The following is a 26,605-nucleotide window of genomic DNA, read 5'->3' as shown; positions in this document are numbered from 1 at the left end:
CAGCGTCAGCCCACCCGCCCGGCGCCCAGCTCCGCGCCGCCGCCCCGGGCTCTCTGGCCCGCGTCTCTATGGCAGGAAGCGAGAAGCCGGAAGTGGGCCGTCGACGGGCTGGGGGCGGGGCCTCCGTCTCCAGCTGCGCTGAGGGCCGAGGCGAGATGGCGGCCACCGAGGGGGTCGGGGAGGCTGCGCAAGGCGGTGAGCCGGGTCAGCCGGAGCAGCCGCCGCCCCAGCCGCACCCGTCGCCTCCCCAGCAGCAGCAGCAGCAGCAAGAGGCGATGGCGGCCGAGGCCAGAGGAGCGGTGGCGTCCCCTATGGACGACGGGTTCCTGAGCCTGGACTCCCCCGCCTATGTCCTGTACAGGTAACGCCCCCGCGGCGGCGCGGCGACACGGACAGCTCCGCCCTAGGCCGCGGGCTCCGCTCGCGGCCCGCGCCCCAGCCTTGGGCGAGCGGCCGCAGTTGCCGCGGCGCCGCCGTCGGGCCGGCCGGGAGGCGCGCTCGGCCGGGTGGGGCCCGCCCGCCGCCCTGGCGCCCCCGGAGGCCGCGCTGTCACGGCGCCTCCCCGCCCGTGCGTCCGCGACGTGGAGACTGCGGAGCCCTGGGCGGCACTCGCAGGCTGTTCAGGAGTCATGATTCATAAATTTAAGAAACTTCCCGTTTTCTTGCGTGGTCCCAGAACGCTCTCCTGGTAGTCATCACACTGAATACAGAACACAGAAGGTTAGGGTGCGGTTTGGGTAGCCTGAAAAGAAACAGTGATTTGAATAAGGGCCAAATTTGCTCACTTTAAAAGCGAGGTTTCCCACGGGTCGTTCTTCTGAAATGGAGAGAGCTAGTGTAACACGTTTAACGACTGCAACATTTCCATGCAGTCAATATTTTAGCGCCCAGTGTTAGCCAGGCTAAAGGATGAAAAAAGATTTTTTACTTAAACTCTCTTAAGGGTCCCTACATCGCCTCCTACATAATACAAATGATGTGTAGTAGGTATTGCTGTAAGTTTCTTGCTTCGTTTTCGTCCGTCTTTGCTAACACCCAGTTCCATCCACAGTTCTTTGCTGATTTCCTAGTTTCCTGTGAACCTGCAGAGACAATTGCCCTATGCCTTTTCTTCTGTAGTTCTAGGTAAACCCATTAGACGGCTTGTTTGCCTTGATTTTATGAATGAAAGTCACTATCTAGACTTTTTTTTTACTGGAGCATACGTGTTATTGATTTAAATTGGTTGTGGTGGCCCCTTAACCCTCAAACCTCTTCTCTGGATTGTGAAATATTCAGGTTTTTCACATGACTGTGCCTGATTTCCCATAGACTGAATGACAGCCTTACCTTTCCTAAACACTTCCCCAGGCTCTAGGTTTCACATCACAGGCACTTACTTGTGTCCTTTGTTTTTCTCCATGTATAATGGACACAATTCCAGGATTGTCTGGATGCCACAGCATCTCTGTCAATAGCTGATCAGTGTAGAGAAGTAAAGCGTGGGTAAAAGGAAAACAGTATAAGTGAAAGAGCGGTTAAAACAAATTTGTTCACACTGGGCAGTTCACACGGTTCACACTGGCAGTTCTGTCAGCACGCACTGTTGCTACTGTACTGTTATTTTATTTAATAGCATTGATTATGAGTAGTATTCATTGAATGCTTACTATACGCTGTGGATGTTTTACATCCATGCAGCTTAACATCTGTTGTATCATTTAAGCCTCAAAACAGCCTTCGAAAGTTGGTTGGTAATATTTATCATCCTCGTTTCATAAATGAGGAAACTGAGGCACGAAAGAGGTTTAGTACCTTTCTCAAGGTCGCACAGCTTGTAGGTGGTAGAGCAAGTATTTCAGCCTAGGCAGTTGTCTGATTCCAGAGCTTGCTTGCTTATTAATGACCACTTGGGCCACCTCTCTAATACAGAGGAGCCTAATAATGGCTACTTTTATTTTAAAATGTTAGTTCCTAGTACATTGTTCCTCAGATTTTTTAAAAGTGGTGACTGACTGCCAAGAATCTTATTAGTCCAATGAGTTGGATTGATTTCTAAGTTAAAACTGTTGTGTACTTGCTGCAAAAACATATTTTCCATATATTAAACTCTAAATTTGAAAACTGCTGATTTATTCACTTTGATCTCTAAAGTATTTGTTTTATTTTAATTTTGCTTTGAAACTTTACTGTGTAAAGCAAAGTGGCAGAACTTGGTCGTGAAGAATCCAACCATGATTACATTAAGATCTGTATGTAACTAGTATTAATGTAAGTGTAATTGTTGCAATTTTAAAAAACACCAGAATTCTTTTTCTTATGTGTTTGAATGTAACCACTGGGGGGAAAATGTATATTTTCAGGGACAGAGCAGAATGGGCTGATATAGATCCAGTGCCACAGAATGATGGTCCCAATCCAGTGGTCCAGATCATCTATAGTGAAAAATGTAAGTTTGGTTTTTTTAAGGAAAAGTTCTGTAAGTCCAACTTAGTAGCAAAGTTGAAATTTACAACTGTGTAGCAAGATAGATGACAGATTTTTGTATAATAAAAATCTGAATGACTTAAGATGAGTTAATTTTGTATCTTTTGTGATTTATTTTATTATTAAAAGTTTTATTTTGTTCAAAGAATGGAGGTATTCTAAGTGATCAGTGTTACATTGTAATACATAATAGCTACGTGATTGTGCTTTTCATTTGCTATTTAATCTGCATGCATGGTACAACATAGATGAGTTACTGTTTTATTTAGAATAAACTTTGGTTGCTGAAACATCAGCATTTTAAAATATATTTTGGCAATGAAGTGTTAGGCTCAGTTGGAATGTATTTACTGATTAAAATGAGTGAATTATTTTCTTTGACAAAGTATCATTCTTCCATAATGAGTATGAAAATGCTTTGTAAGTTGAAGGTCATGCAAATGCTAAGTATTAGTTGTTCTTCTTGGAAAGGGTAAATGAATAAGATGGAATGACAGTTTTGTAATTTTATGCATATATATTCCTTTCAATTAAGGCTTTGTTATCTAAGATCATTCCTCTTTTACAAAAAGCAAATTTTTTTTTCTGATAATGAAATAATGGCAAGAAATGTTTGAAAAGGAAGAATAATGGTGTAAGGGTTTGCCTTATTAAATATTGCCTACTAAATAAACATGTGGAACTGGTACAGAAATAGATTAATAAAGACTTAAAAATGGATAATGTTATTTATGAGAACTTAATATGTGATAAAAAGGACATTTCATACCTTTATGAAAAGGATGGATTAATCAAATAATGGTTTGGAACAGTTGGCTGTGCATTTAGATAAAAGCAGAATTATATCCCTGTCTCATATCTTACATGAAAATAAATTACGGATGAATTAAAGTTCTAAAACAAAACTATAAACATATTACAAATAAATATAATCTTTCATTCTTAGAGTAGAGAAGGTATTATTAGGCAAGTTGTAGACCTCAGAATTGATTAAGGAAAAGGTCAGAACACATAGCTGCATAAAAATGCAAAACTTCCATACTTTGAGAGATATTGTATGTGAAGAGACAATTCACTAGAAGAAATGAAAATATCTATGAAGAGATTACAGTGACCTCACTAGTAATTAGAGAAATACAAACCACAACTTTTTCAGATTCAGAAGTATTTAGAAAAAAGATGTTGGGGAAACTGATATAAGCATATATTTCCATTGGGACTAAATTATTAATCCTTTTGCATGGTGTAAAATTACATTTTAAGTTCTTACATATGCCATGATGAGAAACCACAAAGCATTTAATAAAAGATAGGTAAATTTGACTTGCCAAAAATTGATAACTATATCAAAATTTAAAACTTATGCAACAGAAGAAACCATGAACAAGTTAAAAAGCAAGCAGCAGTATGGGAGAAGATAAACCATATAAAACAGGGTTGATATTCAGAATTTTATAGGGAATTCCTACAAAAGGGTAAGGAGACAGTCTAATCAAAAAATGAGTAGGAACTGGCAATTTACAGAAGAGAAAATTCCATTGTCCAGTAAATAGGGGGAAAAGCCATTATCTTTAGGAATGAAACATGCAAATTCAGATGAGAATGCCACTTTTCACTCATGATTTAAATGGCAAAAACGGAAACTGTCTTACGATATCAGGTATTAAGACATATGAACAAATCCATATACTTCAGATGGCAGTTCTCAAATGTTAGCCATTTGGAAAGCAGTGAGTATATCTGTTAAAACTGGAAAAGGCTCATATCTTAAAGCCTGGCAGTGGTGCTTCTCGTTACTTATTCTGAGCTCACCCTGCACGCAGCATGAGAAGGTACGCACTAGCATGTTAGCAGCACAGACTTTGGAGCCAGACTACCTGGTTCAAATTCTAACTTCACCATTTTACTGGCTGTGTAACCTTTGACAAGTTATTTAGTCTCTATGTACCTCTGTTTCCACCTGTGTAAAAATGTGGATAATGGTAGTAACTCCATTGTAGATGGAGTGAATTATTTATATAAAATAACAGAATAGTGTCTGGCTCATAGCACTATTTATGTTAGCTACTATAATGCGCAGCACTTTTTGAAAAAGCAAGATACTGTAAACCACCTGGGGATAAAATCAAATTTATCGTTGTCATACAATTGAATACTATATAACCATTAAGAGGATTTAGATCAATTGTAACATGTACAGATCTCAGAATCAATGCTGAGTTAAAAAAGGCAAAGTTTGGCTCGGCATGGTGGTTCATGCCTGTAATCCCAGCACTTTGGAAGGCCAGGTGGAAGGATCACTTGAGGCCAGGAGTTTAAGACCAGCCTGGGGAATGTAGTGAAACCCCATCTCTGCAAAAAAATTAAAAAACTAGCTGGGTGTGGTGGCACGCACCTGTAGTCTCAGCTATTCGGGAGGCTGAAGCAGGAGGATTGCTTAAGCCCAGGTGTTTGAGGCTGCAGTGCAGTACTGCAGTCAGCTGTGATCGTGCCACTGCACTCCAGCTTAGGTGACAGAGCGAGACCTTGTCTCAAAGAAAAGAAAAGAAAAGAAAAGAAAAATGCAAAGTTTTAGAAACTCAATTTATAATTTTTAAATTAAAAGAATATTTTAATATTAACTTTCATTTTTACTGTTTACATAGAATAAGACTTTGGTTGCGTATGTAGGAACCCTATGCTCTGGAGCTATCCCAGCCTGATATTCTCCTAATTAATTGTTTTAACAGTGCACATGTGTGTATGTGTATGCTTTAGATACAGATTTGTGTGGTTAGGTATATATACATTATATAGAGAGTTAACATCTTCTAATCATTTTGTTATAAATTTGAAATTATTTAGAAGCTTGGTTCTTAAAAACTGCATAATATTCTATAGTTATTTGACATTTATGTTGTTTCTAAATTCTGCTCTAGAATGAATTAAATTTTAACTTTTTAAAGTTAGTGTTTAGAAGCAGGTGACCCTTGTATATCTCAGAATTTGTAAAGAGCTATAATTGTTCATGGTTTTGTCTGATACTTTTACTTTTAGGATTATAGTTTAAAAGGAAAAAAATGTTTCCCTATAGTGCAAATACTTCTGATACCAAATGTTTGGGTTTTTCACCCCAGGCAATTCTCTGTAGACACTAACTAGGTGCCCTACAATTTAAATCAGTTCTGACACTGACCACCTGGAGTTAGCATAGACCCCATAGGTTAAGGGCTCAGTGTTATAAAACTGCCCCCCACTTCAAATGACAGTTGCAAGTTGTGGATTCTCAGGTTACCCACATCTTCTGTCCTACTTGGCTGTAATTTGGGGGTTCTTATGACCCCCTCCTCAGTGTCTTTCCTTTGTTTTGATGAGAACTTGCCATGTTGCCCAGGCTGATCTCAAACTCCTGCGCGCCAGTGATTCTCCTGCCTCAGTCTCCCAAGTAGCCAGGACTACAGGTGTGTCTGTGCCACCATGCCTGGCTCTCAGTTTCTTTTTTATGTAACCAAGTGCTCCAGTAAATATCCTTGGATGCTTTGCACACATATGATAGTTATTTGTAAGAAAATCCTGGAACTGAAATTGTTGGGTTAATGAGTATGTAAGTTTTAATTTTTAATGGATATTACCAAATGATTTTTCACAGAGGTTTGTACTAGTTTACATGGTCTTTAATAATGTATAAGAAATCAAGGCCGAGAACATTGAGTGTGATGTGATCTCATTTGTATGAAAAAAATGAAGGATGGAATTAGGTCATATACTTGTGTCTGCATAGAATATATTTGGAAGGATACACCAGAATCAGTTTAACAGTGGTTGCTTCTCGTGAGGAGGACTGAGAATTTAGGAGGACTGAGGAAAGGAAATTTTGAGTGAACCTTTTTGTACTGTTTGAGTTTTCTACCATTGAACTATTTTTCAGTCAAAAATCTGGTCAAAATAAAATGTGAGAAAAACAGCTATGTGAATATATTTGAATATACGCACTCACTCGGTTGCCTGGGCTAGAGTGCCGTGGCATCTGCCTAGCTCACAGCAACCTCAAACTCCTGGGCTCAAGCGATCCTCCTGCCTCAGCCTCCCGAGTAGCTGGGACTACAGGTATGCACCACCATGCCCGGCTAATTTTTCCTATTTTTAGTAGAGACAGAGTCTCATTCTTGCTCAGGCTGATCTCCCAACTCCTGACCTCAAGTGATCTTCCCGCCTCGGCCTCCCAGAGTGCTAGCATTACAGGCGTGAGCCACTGTGCTCGGCCCTGAATATATGCACTCTTAATTTTACTTTTATACATAAGGTCTTTGGGAGATTTGGAGTCTAACAAACACATATATATTTGTATATACACACACACACATAAGCATTAAGCACGATTATACATATGAAGCCTATGCTTTGTGGCTCGGATACTAGAGTATTATCAGGGTGGCAATCACAATCATTTGACTCTTTATTTTGCTTATTGGTTTAAATGATATACATGCCAATAAAATCTTTCCACATAAGTATAACAACACGTTCTAGTGCTAGTTTTAAGTAAGAAAGATAGTCCTAATGCGGCTGTGTGCTCTGTCTCCAGTTAGAGATGTGTATGATTACTTCCGAGCTGTTCTGCAGCGTGATGAAAGAAGTGAACGAGCTTTTAAACTAACCCGAGATGCTATTGAGTTAAATGCAGCCAATTATACAGTGTGGTAAGTAATACATGTCATTAATATTCCCTGCTTAAATGTCTGATATGTTGGTTCGAACAGCTTTTCTTTTTTTTTTTTTAACTGAACTTTAATTTTGTTGAAAATAGTAAAATTCACATATGGGTTTAAAAAGTCAGAAGCTAAATGAAAAATATCAGTCTCTAGCCCATTTCCCCCTACCAGTTCCACTCCTCAGAGGCAACAACTTATAGATGTTTTTTCTTGAATCAGCCTCGGTGTTCTAAATAATATGCTTAATTATTATTTTTTCTTTTTTTCATTTTAGACAGTACCTGTTTCTTCTATGAAAGATATCTGTATCTGGTTCAGAGTTCACTCTCTGCTACCCTTCCTTAGTCACAAATGTGTAATCAGTTGTGGTTCATGCTGACCCTCGTTTTATAGGATAATTATACTTCCTTTAATAGATTGCCTTTTTTGTTTAGTTTTCTTTGTGCTAATAAGTAATATGTCTCCTAGACTCTCTGATGTATATATATGTAAAATGTCATATTTCTGTTGAACACTACAGGTAATCCTTCAATTTCATTGTTTTCTTTGCTGGTTTAGATGCTGCACATCTGGTCTTCAACTCTTTGATGTGTTAGATCCCCTGTTTCCTAGATCTTGTATCTTTCTCTTTCTCGATTTACTCTCTCATTTTATAGAGCTCATCCTTGAGTAGAAAGATGGGAAATAATTTTTGTGTGGGAAATAGTTTTTGAGATTTATACATTTAAAAGTCATTAGTTTTCCTTCAACTTTATTGACTAATTGAGGCAGGGTCTTGCTCTGTTGCCCAGGCCAGAGTGTAGTGGCATCATCATAGCTCACTGCAACCTTAAACTCCTGAGCTCAAGTGATCCTCCTGTCTCAGCCTCCCAGCTAATGTTTTTTTTTTTTTTTTGTAGCTATGGGGCCTCACTATGTTGCCCAGGCTGGTCTCAAACCCCTGGCCTTGAGCAGTCCTCCCACCTCAGCCTCCTGAGTAGCTAGGACTACAGATGGGCACCACCACGCTCAGCTTCTTAATTTCATTTTTTTGTCTTTTTATTTACTTTTGAGATATTTCCTCAATTTTATCTAGTAACTCTTCTATTGATTTTTTTTAAAATTCTGCATTCATTTTTAATTTTTGAGAACTCATTTTCTCTGAATAATCTTTTTTAAATAGCATCTTTTTTTAATGTAATGGATGTGATATCTTTTTATCTCTCTGTTTTGGTCTCTTTCATGTAAATATTTTTCTGAAATTGTTGGTAATTCTTGACTTTCCTTTTATACTTACAACAGAGACAGGAATAACCCTGATTGGAAGCCCTGTGTGTGGCAGCATTTATCAACTGGGGGGCTTCACTGTGAAGTTACTGAGTGGGGATGAGGCTGTTTTGGTGTGAAATCTTCCCCATGTCAGTATTTGTAAATCTTTTCTCTTGGACTGTGTGTTTCTCCAAAGAGCGTTCCAATTTGTTGCCTAAGGAGTGTACATTTGGCTGTCACAGTTCTGGGGTCAGTCTGGGATGATGGCTGGCAGTCTCACTGTTGAGAATATCAACTTTTTTGGGGGGGGGTACAATCTAATTATGATTTGAAATGAAACTGGTTTAATTTTTTTCAGCTTTGTTTATCAACATTTTGTTGTTGTTGTTGTTGTTTTGAGACAGAGTCTTGCTCTGTTGCCCGGGCTAGAGTGAGTGCCGTGGTGTCACTAGCTCACAGCAACCTCAAACTCCTGGGCTTAAGCGATCCTCCTGCCTCAGCCTCCCGAGTAGCTGGGACTACAGGCATGTACCACCATGCCCAGCTAATTTTTTCTATATATATTTTTAGTTGGCCAGATCATTTCTTTCTATTTTTAGTAGAGACAGGGTCTCAGTCTTGCTCAGGCTGGTCTTGAATTCCAGACCTCGAGTGATCCACCCGCCTCGGCCTCCCAGAGTGCTAGGATTACAGGCGTGAGCCACTACGCCTGGCCCTATCAATGTTTTTAATTTCCTTATTGCTACCCTTTTACCTCACCCTGCCTTCCAGTGTGCCTGGCACCACTTTCTGCTTCAGATTTTCCCAGAGAATAAAGCCATTGTCTCCTGCCCAGGTCAGGAGACGCAATCACCTCTCTGCTCAGATCAGGGAGAGATCTTGGCTGCTGAGGGCGCTTTGTATAGACCTTGCACTGTTTTTAGCACCACCTTGAACCCCCATTTTGGAAATATCTGTTACCTCTGATTTCTGAATCTTCAAATTAACTCTTTTGTTGAAAGTTTTTTAACACATTTTGTTTTTCTTGGTTAAAACTAGTCTCTCCACTTAGATTTTTCCATGATTTTGTTGACCTCTCCGAATTGCCATGGTAGCCCCTTGTGCCTGACTCTCTTTGTCCTTGTGGACTTATGCCTTCTTTATTCTTTTACTGTCATTTTTGTGGGGTTTTATTAGGAAGTGAAAATAAGCTCATTTATTTAATCTGCTCTGTTTAACTGGAATTTTCAGTATATTTCATCATTTTATGTCTTTAATATGTACGTCTTAGCTTTTAAGAAGTTACTAACTCCACAGCAGAAAGGAACTTAGAATGTATTTTAAAATTTCTTGAGAAGTGTATTTGCTTTTTTTTTTAAAAGCTATATATCTGAAATCATTACCCTTGTAAGCCAAGTGCTTATATTTATATGCTCCATAGACCTAATTTTCTTTAATAATAATAGAAGAGAAATCCTGTAATCTCTTCTATTTAGGAGTTCATTTAGAATGTAACTTTTAAAGTAGGTCCTGAACTGTCTCTTACTATATATTGAGTTGGAAATTTTTCAAATTTCAAATTAAAAATAGACCATAACTAACAATGTCTTTAGGAAAAATGACTCCACCTGTGGAGAAATTAGAGAGAAACTTGTTTCATTTTATACGTAGCATTTTTGTGGTGGTTCTAAAAGTAAAATATTTCATTAATGTTTATAATAGAATTATTTTATTATATGAATAACATATCTACACTAACAGGCTGTACCTATAGGAAAAGAGATGTCTTTGATTCTTGTATTATCGAGCACCAGTGACCAGAGTATTACCTGAAAATAATCATTTAGTTGGTCATCTTTCATTACTTAGGGTTCAAAAATTCGCTTTTATTCTATCTCACATTTGTTGCCTTTTAGTATTTTTATGTCAAATGTTTTATTCCTCCAATCACCAGATAGTTATATGAATTTGGACAACCACAAGCAATTGAATTATTGTATTATTGGTTATATAGAAAAGTTTGACTAGTTTGTTGTCTTGTAGCTTTATTTGTTATTGTTACTAGGCAACTGGTGTGGAGTAATCAGACTTTGGATGCTTGATGTTTGCTGTAGGCATTTTCGGAGAGTTCTCTTAAAGTCACTTCACAAGGATCTACATGAGGAAATGAACTACATCACTGCAATAATTGAGGAACAGCCCAAAAACTATCAAGTTTGGTAAGATGAAAATACGATGCATGTCACTCTGCTAATAGTACTTGCCAATGGGTGATAAGATTGTAGGGAAGTTTTTGTTTCTTTATATTGAAGCTAATGTTCCTTGCCTCGTAGGATTGTTAGGAGGATTAAATGAGATAACTTTATGTTCAGTGCTCAAAATGATGTCTGACCCATAGTTAAAACTCAAAGGTTAGCTGTTATTATTTAAAGTTTCAACATCAGTATGCAATACTGCTAGAGTAAGAATTAATTTGAGTAAAAAAACTTAGAAATGCTTTCTATTCAGTGTGTTATAAAATGACTTTTTGGTATTTGATTTTTATTCATCTGTTTATTCAAAAAATTTTTATTGATGCTGGGGATACAGAGACAAACCAGACATAGTTTAAAGGGGAAAGCAAGTAATAAAACCAGTTGTTTTACAGAGCATTGTGAAAAGCATAATGCTAGAGTTTTTCACAGGGTATATTTGTTTTAGAAATTAAGCCCCTAGGTTAGCATAGACAAGAGTCTGGGGATTTTTATGGGTGAGGGTAGCAGAACACAATAGTGAAAAAGAGAGAAGTTATGGAGCAGGAAGATAGAGAACAAATAGGAAAGAGAGTTTGGACAGTACCCAGCATGTAGTGAGCAACCCATGAATGGCAGGTAGCTGCTGTTCCCACGCTGGCGGTGGTGGTGAAGGGGAAGTGGCAGTGTGGCCTGCCACCAAGAGTTTGCTCCACTGTCTGTGCCACTGACTGCCTGCTCCTAATGCAGGAGCCACCATCATTTTATCTTTTTGGAACATAATGTCCTACACACACACCATAGTATCTTTGTGCCTGAGATTTAAGGAAGACTTTGGAAAGGAAGGACCTCTGAGGCAAAGAAAGTATTCTGGGCAGAAGCATGAGGATTCCCTGTGCTTAGAGTGCCTTCGGGAAGTCGTGGCAGGGTCAAGAGCGTAAAGGGCCTTGTGAGCATTTGATTAGGGCTTTGGGTGGATCTTAGTGGCAGTGGTGAGCTAGTGACAAGTTTTAAGGAAGTAACACGATTAGATTTGTGTCTCAGAAGGCTCACTCGATGGCAGGGCAGAGGAGGGACTGGCTGGCTTTGTGATCCTGGAGGCTGCTGCAGCGGTGCAGATTAGAAGAGATGAGGCTTCAAACGTGGGGATGTGGTGGGGAGAGCAATAAATTTGAGAGAGATTTTGGAGGTAAAAGCAACCGATTTTGAAGTTTAATTTATTGAAGGAGTGATGGAGAAGAACATTATATTACTGACTTAGACAGCTGGGTGAATGGTGGTGCCATGCACTCAGAATTTGGGAGGCGCAGCAACACATTTTGGGGGAAGAATGATGGAGTCAGTATTAGACAAGTGGGTTTGATGTGGTTGTGGGTAACCTGCATACAGCTGTCCAGTAGGTGGCTGGAGAATGCTCTTCTGGAGTGAGGAGCAGGTGGGTTGCTGACAGGAGTTGGGCGCTGTCTGTGTTCTGGAATGGCAACTGGAGTCACAGCCACAGGTGAGGGGCTCAGGGAGAGTGAGAGGAGAAGGCTGAGGGTAGAGCCTTGATGAACGTCATCTCGTGAGAGGCAGAGAAGTGTGCTGGGGGACTGAGGAAGGAAACCAGAAGTTAATGTTGCAGAAACCAAGAGAAGAGAGAGTTTCAAGAAGACAGAAATGGATGACAGTATCAGCTACTGCTGAGAAGTCAGGGAAAGTGGTGACCAGTGGATTTGTCAGTTGGGTGGTTGTCAGTGAGTGTCCTTGACATGTGTAGTCCTCCCACCAGGGGTTAGGTGGGTGACAGGGTGGGCAGAAGGGAAGAGGTAGGAAGAGGAAGGGAGTCGCACAGCAGTGGGTTGAATTGTCAATGGGAGAGGAAGAACCTCAGGTGCTGAGAAGGGAAGACATAGCAAGTAGCTAGTCAGGGCTGTGGGTTTTTGTTTGTTTTTTCAATATGAGGGGAGAGTGTTAATACGAAAGAGAGGTTGAGAATTAAGGAGAAAAAGGATAGAGTAAAGGCTTAGACTTGGAAGGGGTCCAACATGGAGGTTAGCCTCGGGAGAAAGACCGCCTTCATCCCAAATGTGGTCAGATGTGGAGTGTGAACTGCCGTCGGGACCAGCTGGGTGGTGGTAGTCTGCATAATCACATACTATCTGTAAGGAATATTTAGCTGTATATAGATAACTAGTTTTTAAAGAATTAGAATATAGTAGACCTAATAGTGCATAACTCTTCAGTAAATAACATTATTTGTAAATAAACAGCAAAAAATACATTTATTTGGCAAAGCATGGAAGTGGTAGCTATTACACAGATTTCCATTTGTAGAATTTTATTTAGTTAAAAACTTCACCACTGTAGCCTCTTTGTTTATAACTGGATTGTTGCATTCCTAAAAAATTGCATTATAAAATAGTTGTATTAGTGAGAAAAGAGATTAAATAGGAAGTTTCAGACCCTCACTAAGAAGGTATTTACCCTGTGGAATTAAGGTGCTTTTATGTAAAAATCTGTAGCTATAAAATCTAGCCATCACAAGCATTCTCAGTATTTGATTACCTCTAGTTTCTGCTAAAGAGAAATAGCTTTTATTTTCTGGATACTACAGACACTGTCATCAATACCTCCTCACCCATTGTTATGAAAAACAAAACACAAAGCCACCCAGAGCAGCTCCTGTTGAAAGCCCAGCACATTTTTAATTGCAGTACATTTTAAATTGCCCACTCTGTTAGTTCCTTTTACAATCAGTATAGTACAAGTAATGAAAATCCTATATCCTAATTAATCACTTTTTATTAAATTCTCACTGTGAAAACTTACGCTGTAAGATAAACCCCTGTATTTAATATTCTTTAAGTCATAGAACATCAGAGTGAACTTTTGTTCCTATAAGTCAGTTGATATACCAGAGGATTTAATTTTTGACTTTTTCCTAAGTTATATAATTTACCAGGAATCTGGAAATATAAAATGCTACTAGTGTTCACTGACTTGGAAGATTTCTAGAAAAATTTAGAAACCTTTATCTCTAGGACTTTCTTCTTGGTGGTATTTTGCCTTCATCTGTAAGATGAATTTTTAAATTTTCTATGCATGTAGAGTAGGTTGTTCATTAAGCATGAAACCCTTCCTTTCACCTTTCCCCATCACTCCTGCTCACTTATAGTGCAAGGAGTGCTGTACTCTGACACTGCTGTCCCCAACCCCTGGGCAGCGGGCTCACAGCAGAGCTCTGCCACCCTGCCCCCAGAAAAATTGTCTTCCAGGAAACTTAGTGGGAGGGGGGCAAACTTCTATACTTGATAAAATAATGTCCTATTTCCTCTAGTTTCTTATTTTGCAATCTGGTAATGCTTCAGAATTCTTTGACAGAATTTTGTGATTGTCAGAAGATTATTGTATTTGTACTTCCAGATTTAGCTTGAGATAAACCTTTAAGCCCTGTGTGTCTGATTTCATTTTACACACAAATTACTGTTTATTTCTTTTGTGTTGCGTTTTCTCTCTAGTAGAGTCTTGAGACTTAAAGGTGAATTTTTGTTCCTTGAGTGTCCTCCAGAATCACCTGGACAACACACGCAGCTGGTATTTTAGTTCTTGGGTAAATTAACAGAAAACTCCTCTCCCTTCTTTTCTGGGCATTAGGCATCATAGGCGAGTGTTAGTGGAATGGCTAAAAGATGCATCTCAGGAGCTTGAGTTTATTGCTGATATTCTTAATCAGGATGCAAAGAATTACCACGCCTGGCAGCACCGACAGTGGGTTATTCAGGTATTGTCTTTCTTGTTACAGTGTTTTTCAGATTTTTATTTTTTAACTGATTTACATAAGTAAAATCACTATTAAGGTCTAAGTATAATAAGCACACATATATGTAGATCATTACACATAATGTGCCATACTTAAGATACCTAAAACCTGACATCTTTCATGTTGGTTAACTTTTATGTTCTCTTTGGATTTGTTGGTGAATAGCTTTATATTAAAGAAGAGTAATAGTAAATTTTTAATATTTTTTAGATTGAATTTGCATTACATGCTAGAAAATTGAGTACAAAAAGTAGTAAATTTTTAATACATCTGTATTACTTTAATTAACAAGGACATATTATATATTAAAGTTTTTGCATATGTAAACCTTAGAATATAATTTCATAGTAACTATTGTGTATTTTATTTCTACCCATGTGTTAAACTTTTGTGCTTAATACTGAATAGAATAGTTATAACTCCCACTCTGGGCATTTTCTTTATTTTAGCAGACAATTCTAGTATTGTTTCCTATAAATTTTTTCCAGGGATTGCTACTTTTTGTACTATTTATTATACTGAGAGCATTTTGCCAAAATTGTTTTACTTAAAATTAAAAATTTTTCCAAATTCAATTAAAGGGATACATTTTCTAAAGGTATTCAGTCTTTTCACTTTTTTATGAAGATTTTAATCATATAAAAGTAAAAATTATACACATGCACACAGCCCTATCCATCTATCACAGCAGCTTAAGAAATAGAACATTACCAGATGTGAGGGCGATCTGGCTGTGACGTCTGTCACCTCATTGATCGCCAGGGTTGATTCTGCTGATCTGGCTGGCTAGGCGGGTGCCCCCTTCCTTCCTCACCGCTCCATTTGCGTCCCTCCCGAAGCTGCGCACTCAGTCGAAGAGGACGACCTTCCCCGATAGAGGAGGACCGTTCTTCAGTCAAGGGTGTACAGGTAGCTGTGAGCTCCCCTGCTAGAACCTCCAAACACACTCTCAAGAAATAGAACATTACCAGTATCTTTGAAAAGCCCCTTTACCCAGTATGCTTCTTACCAAAATTATCATAAAAAGTTCCTGTGAGAAAGAACTTCAAAATATCCCTTCATTGTGTTTTGTAGCTTATAAGTTTCTATTTATTTTATAAACCAAAGTGCATGTAATTTTCTTGTTTTCACGTTTGATGTTTTCATGTGTTTCCAACATAATTTTTTAAGGATAAGAATAATTTCACTTCTAATGAGGGGCAAATGGATTCTGAAGACTGAAGAGAATCTGTACGTTTTTATATGCTAAATAAAAGGGAAAGAAATAACTTGTTCCAAGGTTGAAAGTGGGACGTATATATATGTATATATATTCTTAAATTCAGTGGTTCTCAAGCAGCAGTGATTGTGCTGCTTAGGGGACATTTGGCAATGTCTGGAGGTGTTTTTAATTGTCCCACTAGGGGCGTGGTGCTACTGTTGTCTAGTGAGTAGAGGGCAGGGATGCTGCTGAACGTCTTCAAGCACAGGACAGCCCTCACAGCAAAGAATTATCTGGCCTAGACTGTCAGTAGCCAAGGCTGAGAAACCCTGGTCTAAGTCTGTTTCTATATGGAAAACCATTTTTAATATTTCAGTTATTTGCAGTGAGAATTTAATGAATTCAGTATACTCTTTGATTACTTAAAATGGGACATGAGACAGTTCTTAAAAGAATTTATGACACACATATTTGAAATGTGACAGAATTTAAGTTTTAAACATAAAACATTTGTGGATATCAGGCCTGTATGTTCTTTGACATTGACACTTTATACTAGAGCTTCTCAAGTAAAGAAATGAAGGATCCTTATTGGTCCCCAGTCCATCGCAGATTGATGTATTTTATATGTGTCCCATTTATATAAAGTATAATGAAAAATGAATTACTTTGAAAATGAAATAAACACATACATGGAATACTACTCAGCAATAAAAAAGAGTGAACTATTGATACAGGCAACAACTTGGATGGATCTCAAGGGCATTATACTTAGTGAAAAGGGAAAATTTTAAGGGTTTTCCTACTGTGTAATTCCATTTAGATACCATTCTTGAAATTTCAAGATTATAGAGTTGGAGAACAGACCAGTGGTTGCCAGAGGTTAGGGAAAGGGGGTATAGTTATAAAGTGGTAGCATGAGACAGTTTCTGTGTGGCGAAGGAATAGTTCTGTATGTTGATTGTAGTGTACACTATACATGGGATAAAATTTCAAAGTGCTATGTTCTACCCCCCACCACAAATACACAAATGAGTACAATAAAAATCTGGACAAGGTTAGCAGTTCTATTAACAATATTGTACTAATATCATTTTCCTGGTTTTGGATTACATTTTAGTTAGTAAGAAGCTGCCATTTGGGGAATCTAAGGGAAGGACACACAGTACTCTTGTTATTTTTGTAATTTCCTGAGTCTGGAAAAAACAAACAAACAAACAAAAAACACACAAATATAGAAAATACGAGCCACAATTTTTTATTCTAGGTTCAGCAGACATAGAATTATTGTTACATTGAAAAAGCTGTAAACCCTTACTCTCTCTCTCTGTACTTAGCGTGTTGGAGGTATGATCTCATGATGATGGTGTGAGGACGCCAGCCAGTGGCCCACACTGATACCACTGAACTCTGCTACTCACCAGCACACAGGGATTTTCACAGAAATGTTGTCTTCCTTAATGCATTTATTTTTAGCATTTTTAGGGACTATCATATGGAAGTTTTTACTTTTTTGCTATTATCAAATAAGAAATGTATCTCCATTATCTTTTTTGTAGTTAATGTCCCCAACTTATGCCACATGTGAAAGTTTTGATTATTCTCTTTCAAATTGTCTTCAATGGTTCTGTTCTCCCCATAATTTTTTTTATTAAAACAGCTTTATAATGTAAAAATTTTTATCTAAATCCTCTTGTATATATTTCTCTACATTGATTTTAATGTAATTTTATCATATGTGTGCATTTTTAATGCTGCCCTTAATGTTATATTAATATCAAATTACATCAAATTGATATTCTACACTATAGTTACTCTCTTGCTGGTGAGTTTGGCTTTTTTTCCCTCTAAGTTTTCTTTGATGTCGTTTTCCCTGCACTGTGTGTGTGTGTTCCCAGGCTCTGTCCTCAGTTTCATACTTGTCTGTATTTCCTTGACCTGCGACCATCACTTCCCTCTAAATATGTGATAAATCCTAAGTCCTTGGTTCTACCTTCTTAGCTTTGCTGAAGTTTTATTTATTTATTTTTATTGTTTATACATACTGGGACATTTCTAATTAGATGTTTTGGTTTTTTTTTAAATTTTCTTTTAGGAATTTAAACTTTGGGACAATGAGCTGCAGTATGTAGACCAGCTTCTCAAAGAGGATGTGAGAAATAACTCTGTCTGGAACCAAAGATACTTCGTCATTTCAAACACCACTGGCTACAGTGATCGTGCTGTGTTGGAGAGAGAAGTCCAGTTAGTAATCTCCTTCACTTGCTCATTCATTAAAAATGCAGTGCATGCCTACCATGTCTCAGGCATTGTGGGGACAGCAAAGATCAAGATCTACCTTCATGAAACTAAACTAGGACAGAACACTGAGATGAAACATAATGATAAATTTTCAAATAATAGCCTACCTCTACTTTATAGTGTCTTGAAATATTGTTGCTACTGGAGATTGAAAAGAAATCAGATTTAATGATGTCTGAGCTTTATTTTAAAACTATCTCATTAAATTCTGTTGCATTTTAGGTAATAGTTCCCTGATGCCATGTTACCCTAGGGCAGGGTTTTGGGCCCAGATAAGTCTTTGTTGTCAGGGGGCTATCCTGTGTGTTGTGGGATGCTCAGCAGCATTCCTGGCCTTGAATAAAAATCTCTTCAGACATTGCCAGATGTCCCCTATAGGGCAAAAATCACCCACAGTTGAGAACCACTGTATTCAAAGGCTGTTACAAGAGCTAGAAATTTCTGAATTGGCATGAATTTTTATATTGTATCCATAAACATTAAGAGCACTTTTTTTCTGACCTTATTTGTCCATTTTGTCTCAGTGTCTGTTTCACGTTTGAACATGCTCATTGTTTTCAAAGCCTGATGAGACGGCAGTCATAATTTTAATTATAGACATGTTTGAACAATTGCTGGGAGGAGCTGATTTCATGGCATGTCTGCCTCCCATCCTCCTTGCCCTCACTTCTGCCTGGATCACGGCAGCTAGCTCTTCTTTTATCTGCTCTATACAGGGTTCTAGTGATTTAAATTTTTAAAAGAAGTTTTCAGTGCAAGTCACACATTAACTCTCTGTCCCAGGCTTATGTCTAGAGCAGACCTACCCCTTAAGCACACCTCATGCTTTCTTTCTAGTGCTCTTCTGTCTAAAGCTATACAGACATATCTTGTTTTTGCACCTTGCAGATTTTTTTTTTTTTTTTTTTTTACAAATTGAGGGTTTGTGGAAACTCTGTATTGGGCAAGCCTGTCGGTGCCATTTTTCCCACAGCATATGCTGACTGTGTCTGTGTCATATTTTGGTAATCCTCGCAATATTTTAAACTTTCATTATTATTATATCTGTATGGTAATCTTTGATGTTATTATTGTAATTGTTTTGGGGTGCCGTGAACTGCACCCATATAAGATGGTGAACCTGATCGATAAGTGTTGCGTGTCCTCCATCATCTTCTCCTCAGGCTTCCCTATTCCCTGAAATATCATATAACAATATTGAAGTTCAGCCAATTAATAACCCTACAATGGCCCCAAAGTGTACATGTGAAAAAGAGAGTCACCTGTCACTTCCTTTAAATCAAAAGCTAGAAACAGTTAAGCCTAGTGAGGAAGGCATGTCAAAAGCTGGGATATGCTGAAAGCTAGGCCTCTTGTACCAAAGTTAGCCTAGTTGTGAATGCAAAGGAAAAATTCTTGAAGGAAATTAAAAATGCTACTCCAATGAACGTACGAATGATAAGAAACCAAAACAGCTTTAGTGCTTACATGGAGAAAGTTTGAGTGGTCTGCATTGAAGATCAAACCAGCCACAACATTCCCTTAAGCCAAAGCCTAACCCAGAGCAAGGCCCTAACTCTCTGCAATTCTATGAAGGCCGAGAGGTGAGAAATCTGCAGAAAAAAAATTTAAAGCTAGCAGAGGTTGGTTCATGACGGTTAAGGAAAGAAACTGTCGCCATGCCATGGAAGTACAAAGGGAAGCCGCTGGTGCTGGTGTAGAAGCTGCAGCAAGTTACCAGAAGATCTAGCTAAGGTCATTGATGAAGGTGGCTACACTAAGAAGATTTTCAATGTAAATGAAAAAGCCTTCTATTGGAAGAAAATGTCATTTAGGGCTTTCATAGGCACAGAGGAAAAGTCTATGCGTGGCTTCAGAGGACAGGCTGACTCTTGTTATGGGGTAATGCAGCTGGAGACTTCTAAGTTGAAGTCCGTGCTTATTGACCATTCTGAAATCCTGGGGCCTTTAAGAATTATGCTAAATCTACTCTGCCTGTGCTCTGTTAATGGCACAAAGCCTGGATGACAACACATCTGTTTACAGCATAGTTTACTGACTATTTGAAGCCCACTGTTCAGATCTCCTCAGAAAAGAAGATTCCTTTCAAAATTTTACAACGCACCTGGTCACCCAAGAGTTCTGATGGAGATGTACAGGAGAGCAATGTTACTTTCATGCCTGCTAACACATTTTACAGTCCCTGGATCAGATAGTAATTTCAATCTTGTTACTTAAGAAACACATTTCCTAAGGCTATAGCTGCCATAGATAGTGATTCTTCCGATGGTTCTGGGCAAAGTAAATTGAAAACCTTCTGGAAAGGATTCACCATTCTTGATGCCAGTAAGATTCTTGGGAAGAAGTCAAAATCTTAACATGAACACCAGTTTGGAAGAAGTTGATTTCAGCCCTCATGGGTGACTTTGAGGGGTTCATGACTTCAGTGGAGGAAGTAACTGCAGATGTGGTGGAAGCAGCAAGAGAACTAGAATTAGAAATGGAGCCTGAAGATGTGCCTGAATTGCTGCAATTTCACGATAAAATTTGAATGGATGAGGAGTTGCTTCTTAAGGTTGAACAAAGCAAGTGGTTTCTAGAGATGCAATCAACTGCTGGTAAAGATGCTGTGAACATTGTTAAACTGACAGCAAAGGATTTAGAATGTTACAGATATTTAGCTGATAAAGCCGCAGCAGGGTTTGAGAGGATGGACTCTAATTTTGAAAGAAGTTCTACCATGAGAAAATGCCATCAAACAGCATCGCATGCTACAGAGAAATCATTGGTGAAAGGAAGAGTCAATCAATGTGGCAGACTTCATTGTTGTCTTATTTTAGGAAATTGGCACAGCCGCCCCAGCCTTCAGCAGCCACCACCGTCATCCATCCGCAGCCAGCAGCATCGAGGCCAGACCCCCCACCAGCAAAAAGATTATGACTGGCTGAAGGCTCAGATGATTGTTAGCATTTTTTAGCAATAAAGTATTTTTTAATTAAGGTATGTACATTAGTTTTTTAGATACAATGCTATTGCACACTCAGTAGACCAGAGTGTAGTGTAAACGTAACTTATGAAACCAGAAAATTCATGTGACTCACTTTATTTTGATATTTGCTTTATTGAGGTGGTCTGGAACCAAACGCACAATACCTGCAAGGTATGCCTGTACTGTTCAGAATGGTAGTCATTAGCCACTAGCAACATGTCTATTTACAGTTCAATCAATTAAAATTATTTAAAATTAAAAATACAGGTTTTCAGTTGTACTGGTCGCTTTTCAGGTGTTCAGTACCCATGTGTGGCTAGTGATTACCATATTGGACATACATGTTCTTTAAACATCCCATTGTCACTGCAAGTCTTATTGAATAGTATCCGTGTAAAGATTAATGGTGGACTTACTGATTGATTTTATTTATTGGGTTTTTTTTGTTTGTTTGTTTTGTTTTGTTTTTGAGACAGGGTCTCACTCTGTCGCCCAGGGTAGAGTGCCGTGGCGTCAGCCTAGCTCACAGCAACCTCAAACTCCTGGGCTCGAGTGATCCTTCTGCCTCAGTCACTCATGTAGCTGGGACCACAGGCGTAGGCCACCATGCCTGGCTAGTTTTTCTATTTTTTGTAGAGACGGGATCTCGTTCTTGGTCAGGCTTGATTTTATTCTTAATCCAACCTAAGTAGTGAGACTTATATAGAGAAAATTCAGATTTCATTGCTTAGCACTTTTTTTTTTGTAAGGCACAGTCTTACTCTGTTGCCCAGGCTGGAGTGCAGTGTCATCATCATAGCTCACTGCAGCACTAGACCCTCATAAGGAGGCACAACCCAGACCCCTCGCACGCGCAGTTTGCAGTAGGGTTCTCAGCCCTGTGAGACTAATGCCGCTGCTGATCTGACAGCAGGCGGGGCTTACGTGGCAATGTGAGTGACGGCAGCAGCTGTAAACACAGATAAAGCTTCACTGGCTCACTGGCCACTTACCTCCTGCTGTGTGGCCTGGTTCCTGATAGGCCACAGAGGGGTGTGGTTCCGCAGCCCGTGGGTTGGGGACCACAGCTTTAGTGCACGTGTATGTAAATAGAAATTTTGGTACTGCCAAAATGAAATTAGGAATCTTAAACGAGGACCAAGGCAAGACCTGCATGGACGTGGTTTTACAAAAAATGAAAACATTAGGTCATGTAAAAGTAGTTGGACAAATTTTTTTATAATGTTGAATGAGTTTATTATTCCTTCCTGGAAGAAAAATCTCATAGTAACAGCACTGTAACAGAACCAAGACTGCTAAGCTTTAGTTAGTGACTTAATCATCTGAGCAAGTATATGGCAAAGCAGAGTTCTGTAACTTACTTGGAATTCGTGGTCTGAATTATATTTAATAATCTGCTTAAGGGGAAAAGAAAGGTATGGAGTGTCCCTTTTAACTGGGAATAACATTATATTTTACTGATAATCTCATTTTGGAATATAAGAAATATATACTTGTGTTGGTTTTTAATTTTTATTATTTGTCCATAATTTCCATGCTGCCTATTTTTTATCATAGCTCCTAAGTTTATTTTATTTTGTTTTATGTTTTTGAGAGAGAGTCTTGCTCTGTCACCTGGGCTAGAGTGAGTGCCGTGGCGTCAGCCTAGCTCACAGCAACCTCAAACTCCTGGGCTCAAGCGATCCTCCTGCCTCAGCCTCCCACGTACAGGCATGCGCCACCATACCCAGCTAATTTTTTTCTATTTTTAGTTGCCCGGCTAATTTTTTCTATTTTTAGTAGAGATGGGGGTCTGGCTCTTGCTCAGGCTGGTCTCAAACTCCTGGCTGTAAGCGATCTTCCCATCTTGGTTTACCCAAGCAAGAGTGCTCGGATTACAGGTGGGAGCCACCGTGCCTAGCCTCTAAGGTTACATTAATTCTCCTTTTTAAGTGACTAAGGATTTTTTTTAGGCGTAAGTAGATCTTAAACTTTTTCCCCAAGGTTGCTTTACCAATGAAAGTCTCCTTGTTTGAGCTGACATTTCCTACAAAAGGAAAGTCTTCCATATAATAATATTAAAGGAAACATTCCTGTTGAACCCTCTAGATTAGGTAAGTGTCGCTCCCTAGAACTGGATACAGATACACAGGAGCGGGGAGCTGTGTCAACGAGAACTGGCAGATGCCGACTGCAGCGACTCTCCAGTGTAGGTGTGACCTACAGAGGAGCCGCCGTCCACTGGCAGACCCTGTGGAGACTCACACACGTGAAGGCGCACGGCTGAGCTGTGCCGCAGTCTCAGTAAAACTCTGTATGATCATTGTGCTGCTCTTTAAAAACTTTTTTCTTGCAGGTATACCCTGGAAATGATCAAACTAGTACCACATAATGAAAGTGCATGGAACTATTTGAAAGGGTAAGAGGTTGTTTTTGTTTTTTTATATAAGAAACAAATAAGCTACTAATATGATATAGCATGGAATGTATTCTATATTCAGATCTCAAAGGGATTCTAAAGAATTTTTCATTTTTTTGGATCTAAGAGCAGAAGTGTAACAGTCTTATGGTAACTCCCAGGAACAGTTATTTTTAGAACAATCCATGAGTAAACAGTAATGCAGTTTTAATTGTATTTATGAATCATGTAGCCTTTATGTCAAAGAATGGAATACACACACCCACGTTCTGCTTAGCTTGGAACACAGTAAAGCACAGTAGGCTATTTACAAGCAAATTGCACAGATGGATAGCCGACCTTTCTGTTTTCATTTTAGAGATCTCTGATTAACAAGTCTGACTCCTTAAATAGAAAAGGTTTCACTTTGGTCACTGACATAACCAAGCTCCTTGTTAAACTTAGAGGTCTCCAAGGAAACTAGGCCCAAAGAGTACAAAGTGTGGAGCCTGGTCACATCTGGAGATGTGTCAGGGTGAGCCCTGTAATGTCTGGAGCACTAAAGGGGTAAGGAGCCATCTCAGGGAGAGGCATGAACCTTTTTCCTTTATTTTTTAATTTTAAGAAGGTGATTTATTTTCTGTGTTGCATAGTTTAAATTCTAAATGATCACTTATAAACTTCATTCTTTAAACTAATTTTACTCATCTCTTAATTATTTGTGATAAGATTCACGTAATTTAAAAGATAAGATTCACATAATTTAAAAGTTTCATTGAGTTTCAGCCTCATTCATTCAAAATAAGTCTTTTTTTGGCCGGGCATGGTGGCTCACGCCTGTAATCCTGGCACTCTGGGTGGCTGAGGCAGGTGGATTGTTTGAGCTCAGGAGTTTGAGACCAGCCTGAGCAAGAGCGAGACCCCGTCTCTACTAAAAAAGAAAGAAATTAGCTGGAGAACTAAAAAAAAAATATATATATATGTATATATATATATATATATATATATATATATATACACACACAATTAGCTGGGCATGGTGGCGCAGCCTGTAGTCCCAGCGACTTGGGAGGCTGAGGCAGGAGGATTGCTTAAGCCCAGGAGTCTGAGGTTGCTGTGAGCTAGGTTGACGCCATGGCACTCTAGCCTGGGCAACAGAGTGAGACTGTCTCCAAAAAAAAAAAAAAAAAAAAAGATCTCTTTTTGTTGCTTATGTTTCAGGGGTTTTCTGTTGATCTTTCTACTGTTTTTGTTCTTCCTTTTCAAAATTGAGGTGTTTTTTTTTTCTTTTAAGGATTTTGCAGGATCGGGGTCTTTCCAAATATCCTAATCTATTAAATCAATTACTTGATTTACAACCAAGTCACAGTTCCCCCTACCTAATTGCCTTTCTTGTGGATATCTATGAAGACATGCTAGAAAACCAATGTGACAATAAGGAAGACATTCTTAATAAAGCACTAGAGGTAAGCCGGTGGGACTCTGCTTTGCTTTTTGGTATCTCAGAATTGGATCTGCCCAGTCCTGTAAATATTCATGTCCCTTTCAACATGTTTGCTCAGAATTCGGTGCAGGTGTACTTCTGTTTAGGGCAGCATTGACATCACTCATGGACATAATGTGTAATTCCAGCTGTATGTCTCATTTTAACATGATCTCAGTTACATTATGTTGGCTCAAAGGCATTTATTTGCCCTTGAGATTGAATTAAACATTTGCTTTAATGAATTTCTATCTTTCATTTTCAGTTATGTGAAATCTTAGCTAAAGAAAAGGACACTATAAGAAAGGAATATTGGAGATATATTGGAAGATCCCTTCAAAGCAAACACAGCACAGAAAGTGACCCAGCCACAAATATACAACAATAACACCATCCAGAAGAACTTGATGGAATGCTTTTATTTTTTTAAGGGACTTTAATGCAGGAGCTTAAAACTAGAGTGGCCCATTCCCTTTGCCTGTGGTGTACAAGACACATTGTACAGGTATTGCTTTTTAACAAGAACTAAGTGGGATGCTCCTTGGGTGCTGCTGCTATTCATACTAGCTCTAAGTAATTTGATTCTTCTAAAGCAAAGTAATTGGAAGGGAGGGGAAAGAAAATTCCCATAAAGGAACTTTTGTAGTCTTATCAACATTTACTCTAATCCCTTAGCATCAACCCCTCCCTAAATGGTATCTGCGTCAGAATTTGTAGCAGTAATGATTGCAGTTCACTTATATGTTATGGATATGAGGTAACTGAAGGTTTGGTTCAGTAAGTGGGGAATACAATTGTTACATCAGAACTGCTATGCCACACTCACAGTATCTTGCTATCCCTGTAACCAACTAATGCCAAAAGAATGATTTTATAATAAAATTATAGATGTATCTAAAAATGCCACAGTAGTTTGATTTGTTTTAATAGCATTTAACTATATATAGGGACATTGTCTCAGCTTAGAAAAACAATTGAGGAAGAAAATATTGCTGTAAAACTTTAGAAACCAGAAACATGATTATGTTAGAGGAAATGTTAAAATGTGAATTAGTCAGTTCTTGACTATAAGGAACAAAATCCACTCAAGGGATAAACCGATGGGTTTATTCAGGTATATAGCTACCTTCACACAATAATTGCCTGATCTTTTAGAAGTACAACCCAAAACCATACTACAGAACTGTGCCATCAAGTTGCTGCTGCCTGTGCCAGAATCAGGAAACTGCAGAATGAGGAATGAGGAAGCCACACCCTGGCTGCCAGCTCCAGGACTGCACCACCTCTGCCATGCTCCCTGCAAGCACACCTGCCTCCCTTGCCTTGTGGTGCGGTTCCAATGAAAGGCTCAATTAGTGCATCTGTGTGGAAGTAGCCTGTACGTCCTGTTGAACTCCACTGCAAAGGAACCTGGGAAATGTAGTTTATAGCTATAAAGTATTTCCAGCTATAAATGATTCAGGAAGACATGCCAAAAGTTGGGAGTGCTGAGCAAACTAGTTTGCTGTACCTGCACTTAATTCTCACTTTATCAATAATATTTGTTCAATGTTTAAAGCACCAAACTATAAGAATATTGAATAGTCGTCTTTTCTCAAGTTAAACTTAGGTAATAATATTTTAATCCTTTCTAGAGGAAATGTATTTGGGAAGTATTTTTAACATTTTACATACTAGTTTTTGTGTTTTTAGATCCCCAAAATCTCATTTTATATTTGAAATTGCCATAGAGTGTCATCTGTATGTAGACCATTTCAAAGGTGTCGTAAGAAACAAAACCATATAGAGTTCTCGTGAGATAGCATTTACTCTCAGAAACTATCATCAGTGTCCCAAAATTGGATTCAGAGCTGCTGAC

At 38.7% G+C, this 26,605-nt stretch overlaps 1 protein-coding gene across 2 annotated transcripts; it reads left to right on the top strand.

The window, feature by feature from the left end:
• FNTA (farnesyltransferase, CAAX box, alpha) lies at nt 1-25,648 on the top strand. Of its 2 annotated transcripts, XM_045535679.1 has the most exons (9): nt 1-361; nt 2,343-2,428; nt 7,031-7,145; nt 10,499-10,603; nt 14,252-14,378; nt 17,714-17,862; nt 23,223-23,285; nt 24,559-24,730; nt 25,013-25,648. In XM_045535679.1, exons 1-9 carry the CDS (start codon nt 69-71, stop codon nt 25,133-25,135), a joined length of 1,233 nt encoding a protein of 410 aa, XP_045391635.1. In that variant the 5' UTR covers nt 1-68; the 3' UTR covers nt 25,136-25,648. The 2 variants fall into 2 exon arrangements, with proteins under 2 accessions (XP_045391635.1, XP_045391636.1); XM_045535680.1 differs by lacking the exon at nt 23,223-23,285.
• Nucleotides 25,649-26,605: the final 957 nt, after the last annotated feature.

This window comes from Lemur catta, chromosome 22 (assembly GCF_020740605.2).
Source record: "Lemur catta isolate mLemCat1 chromosome 22, mLemCat1.pri, whole genome shotgun sequence".
Taxonomy (NCBI): Eukaryota; Metazoa; Chordata; class Mammalia; order Primates; family Lemuridae; genus Lemur; species Lemur catta.
The sequence above is the reverse complement of the archived record's forward strand: the minus strand, read 5'-3'. Positions and strand labels throughout refer to the sequence as shown.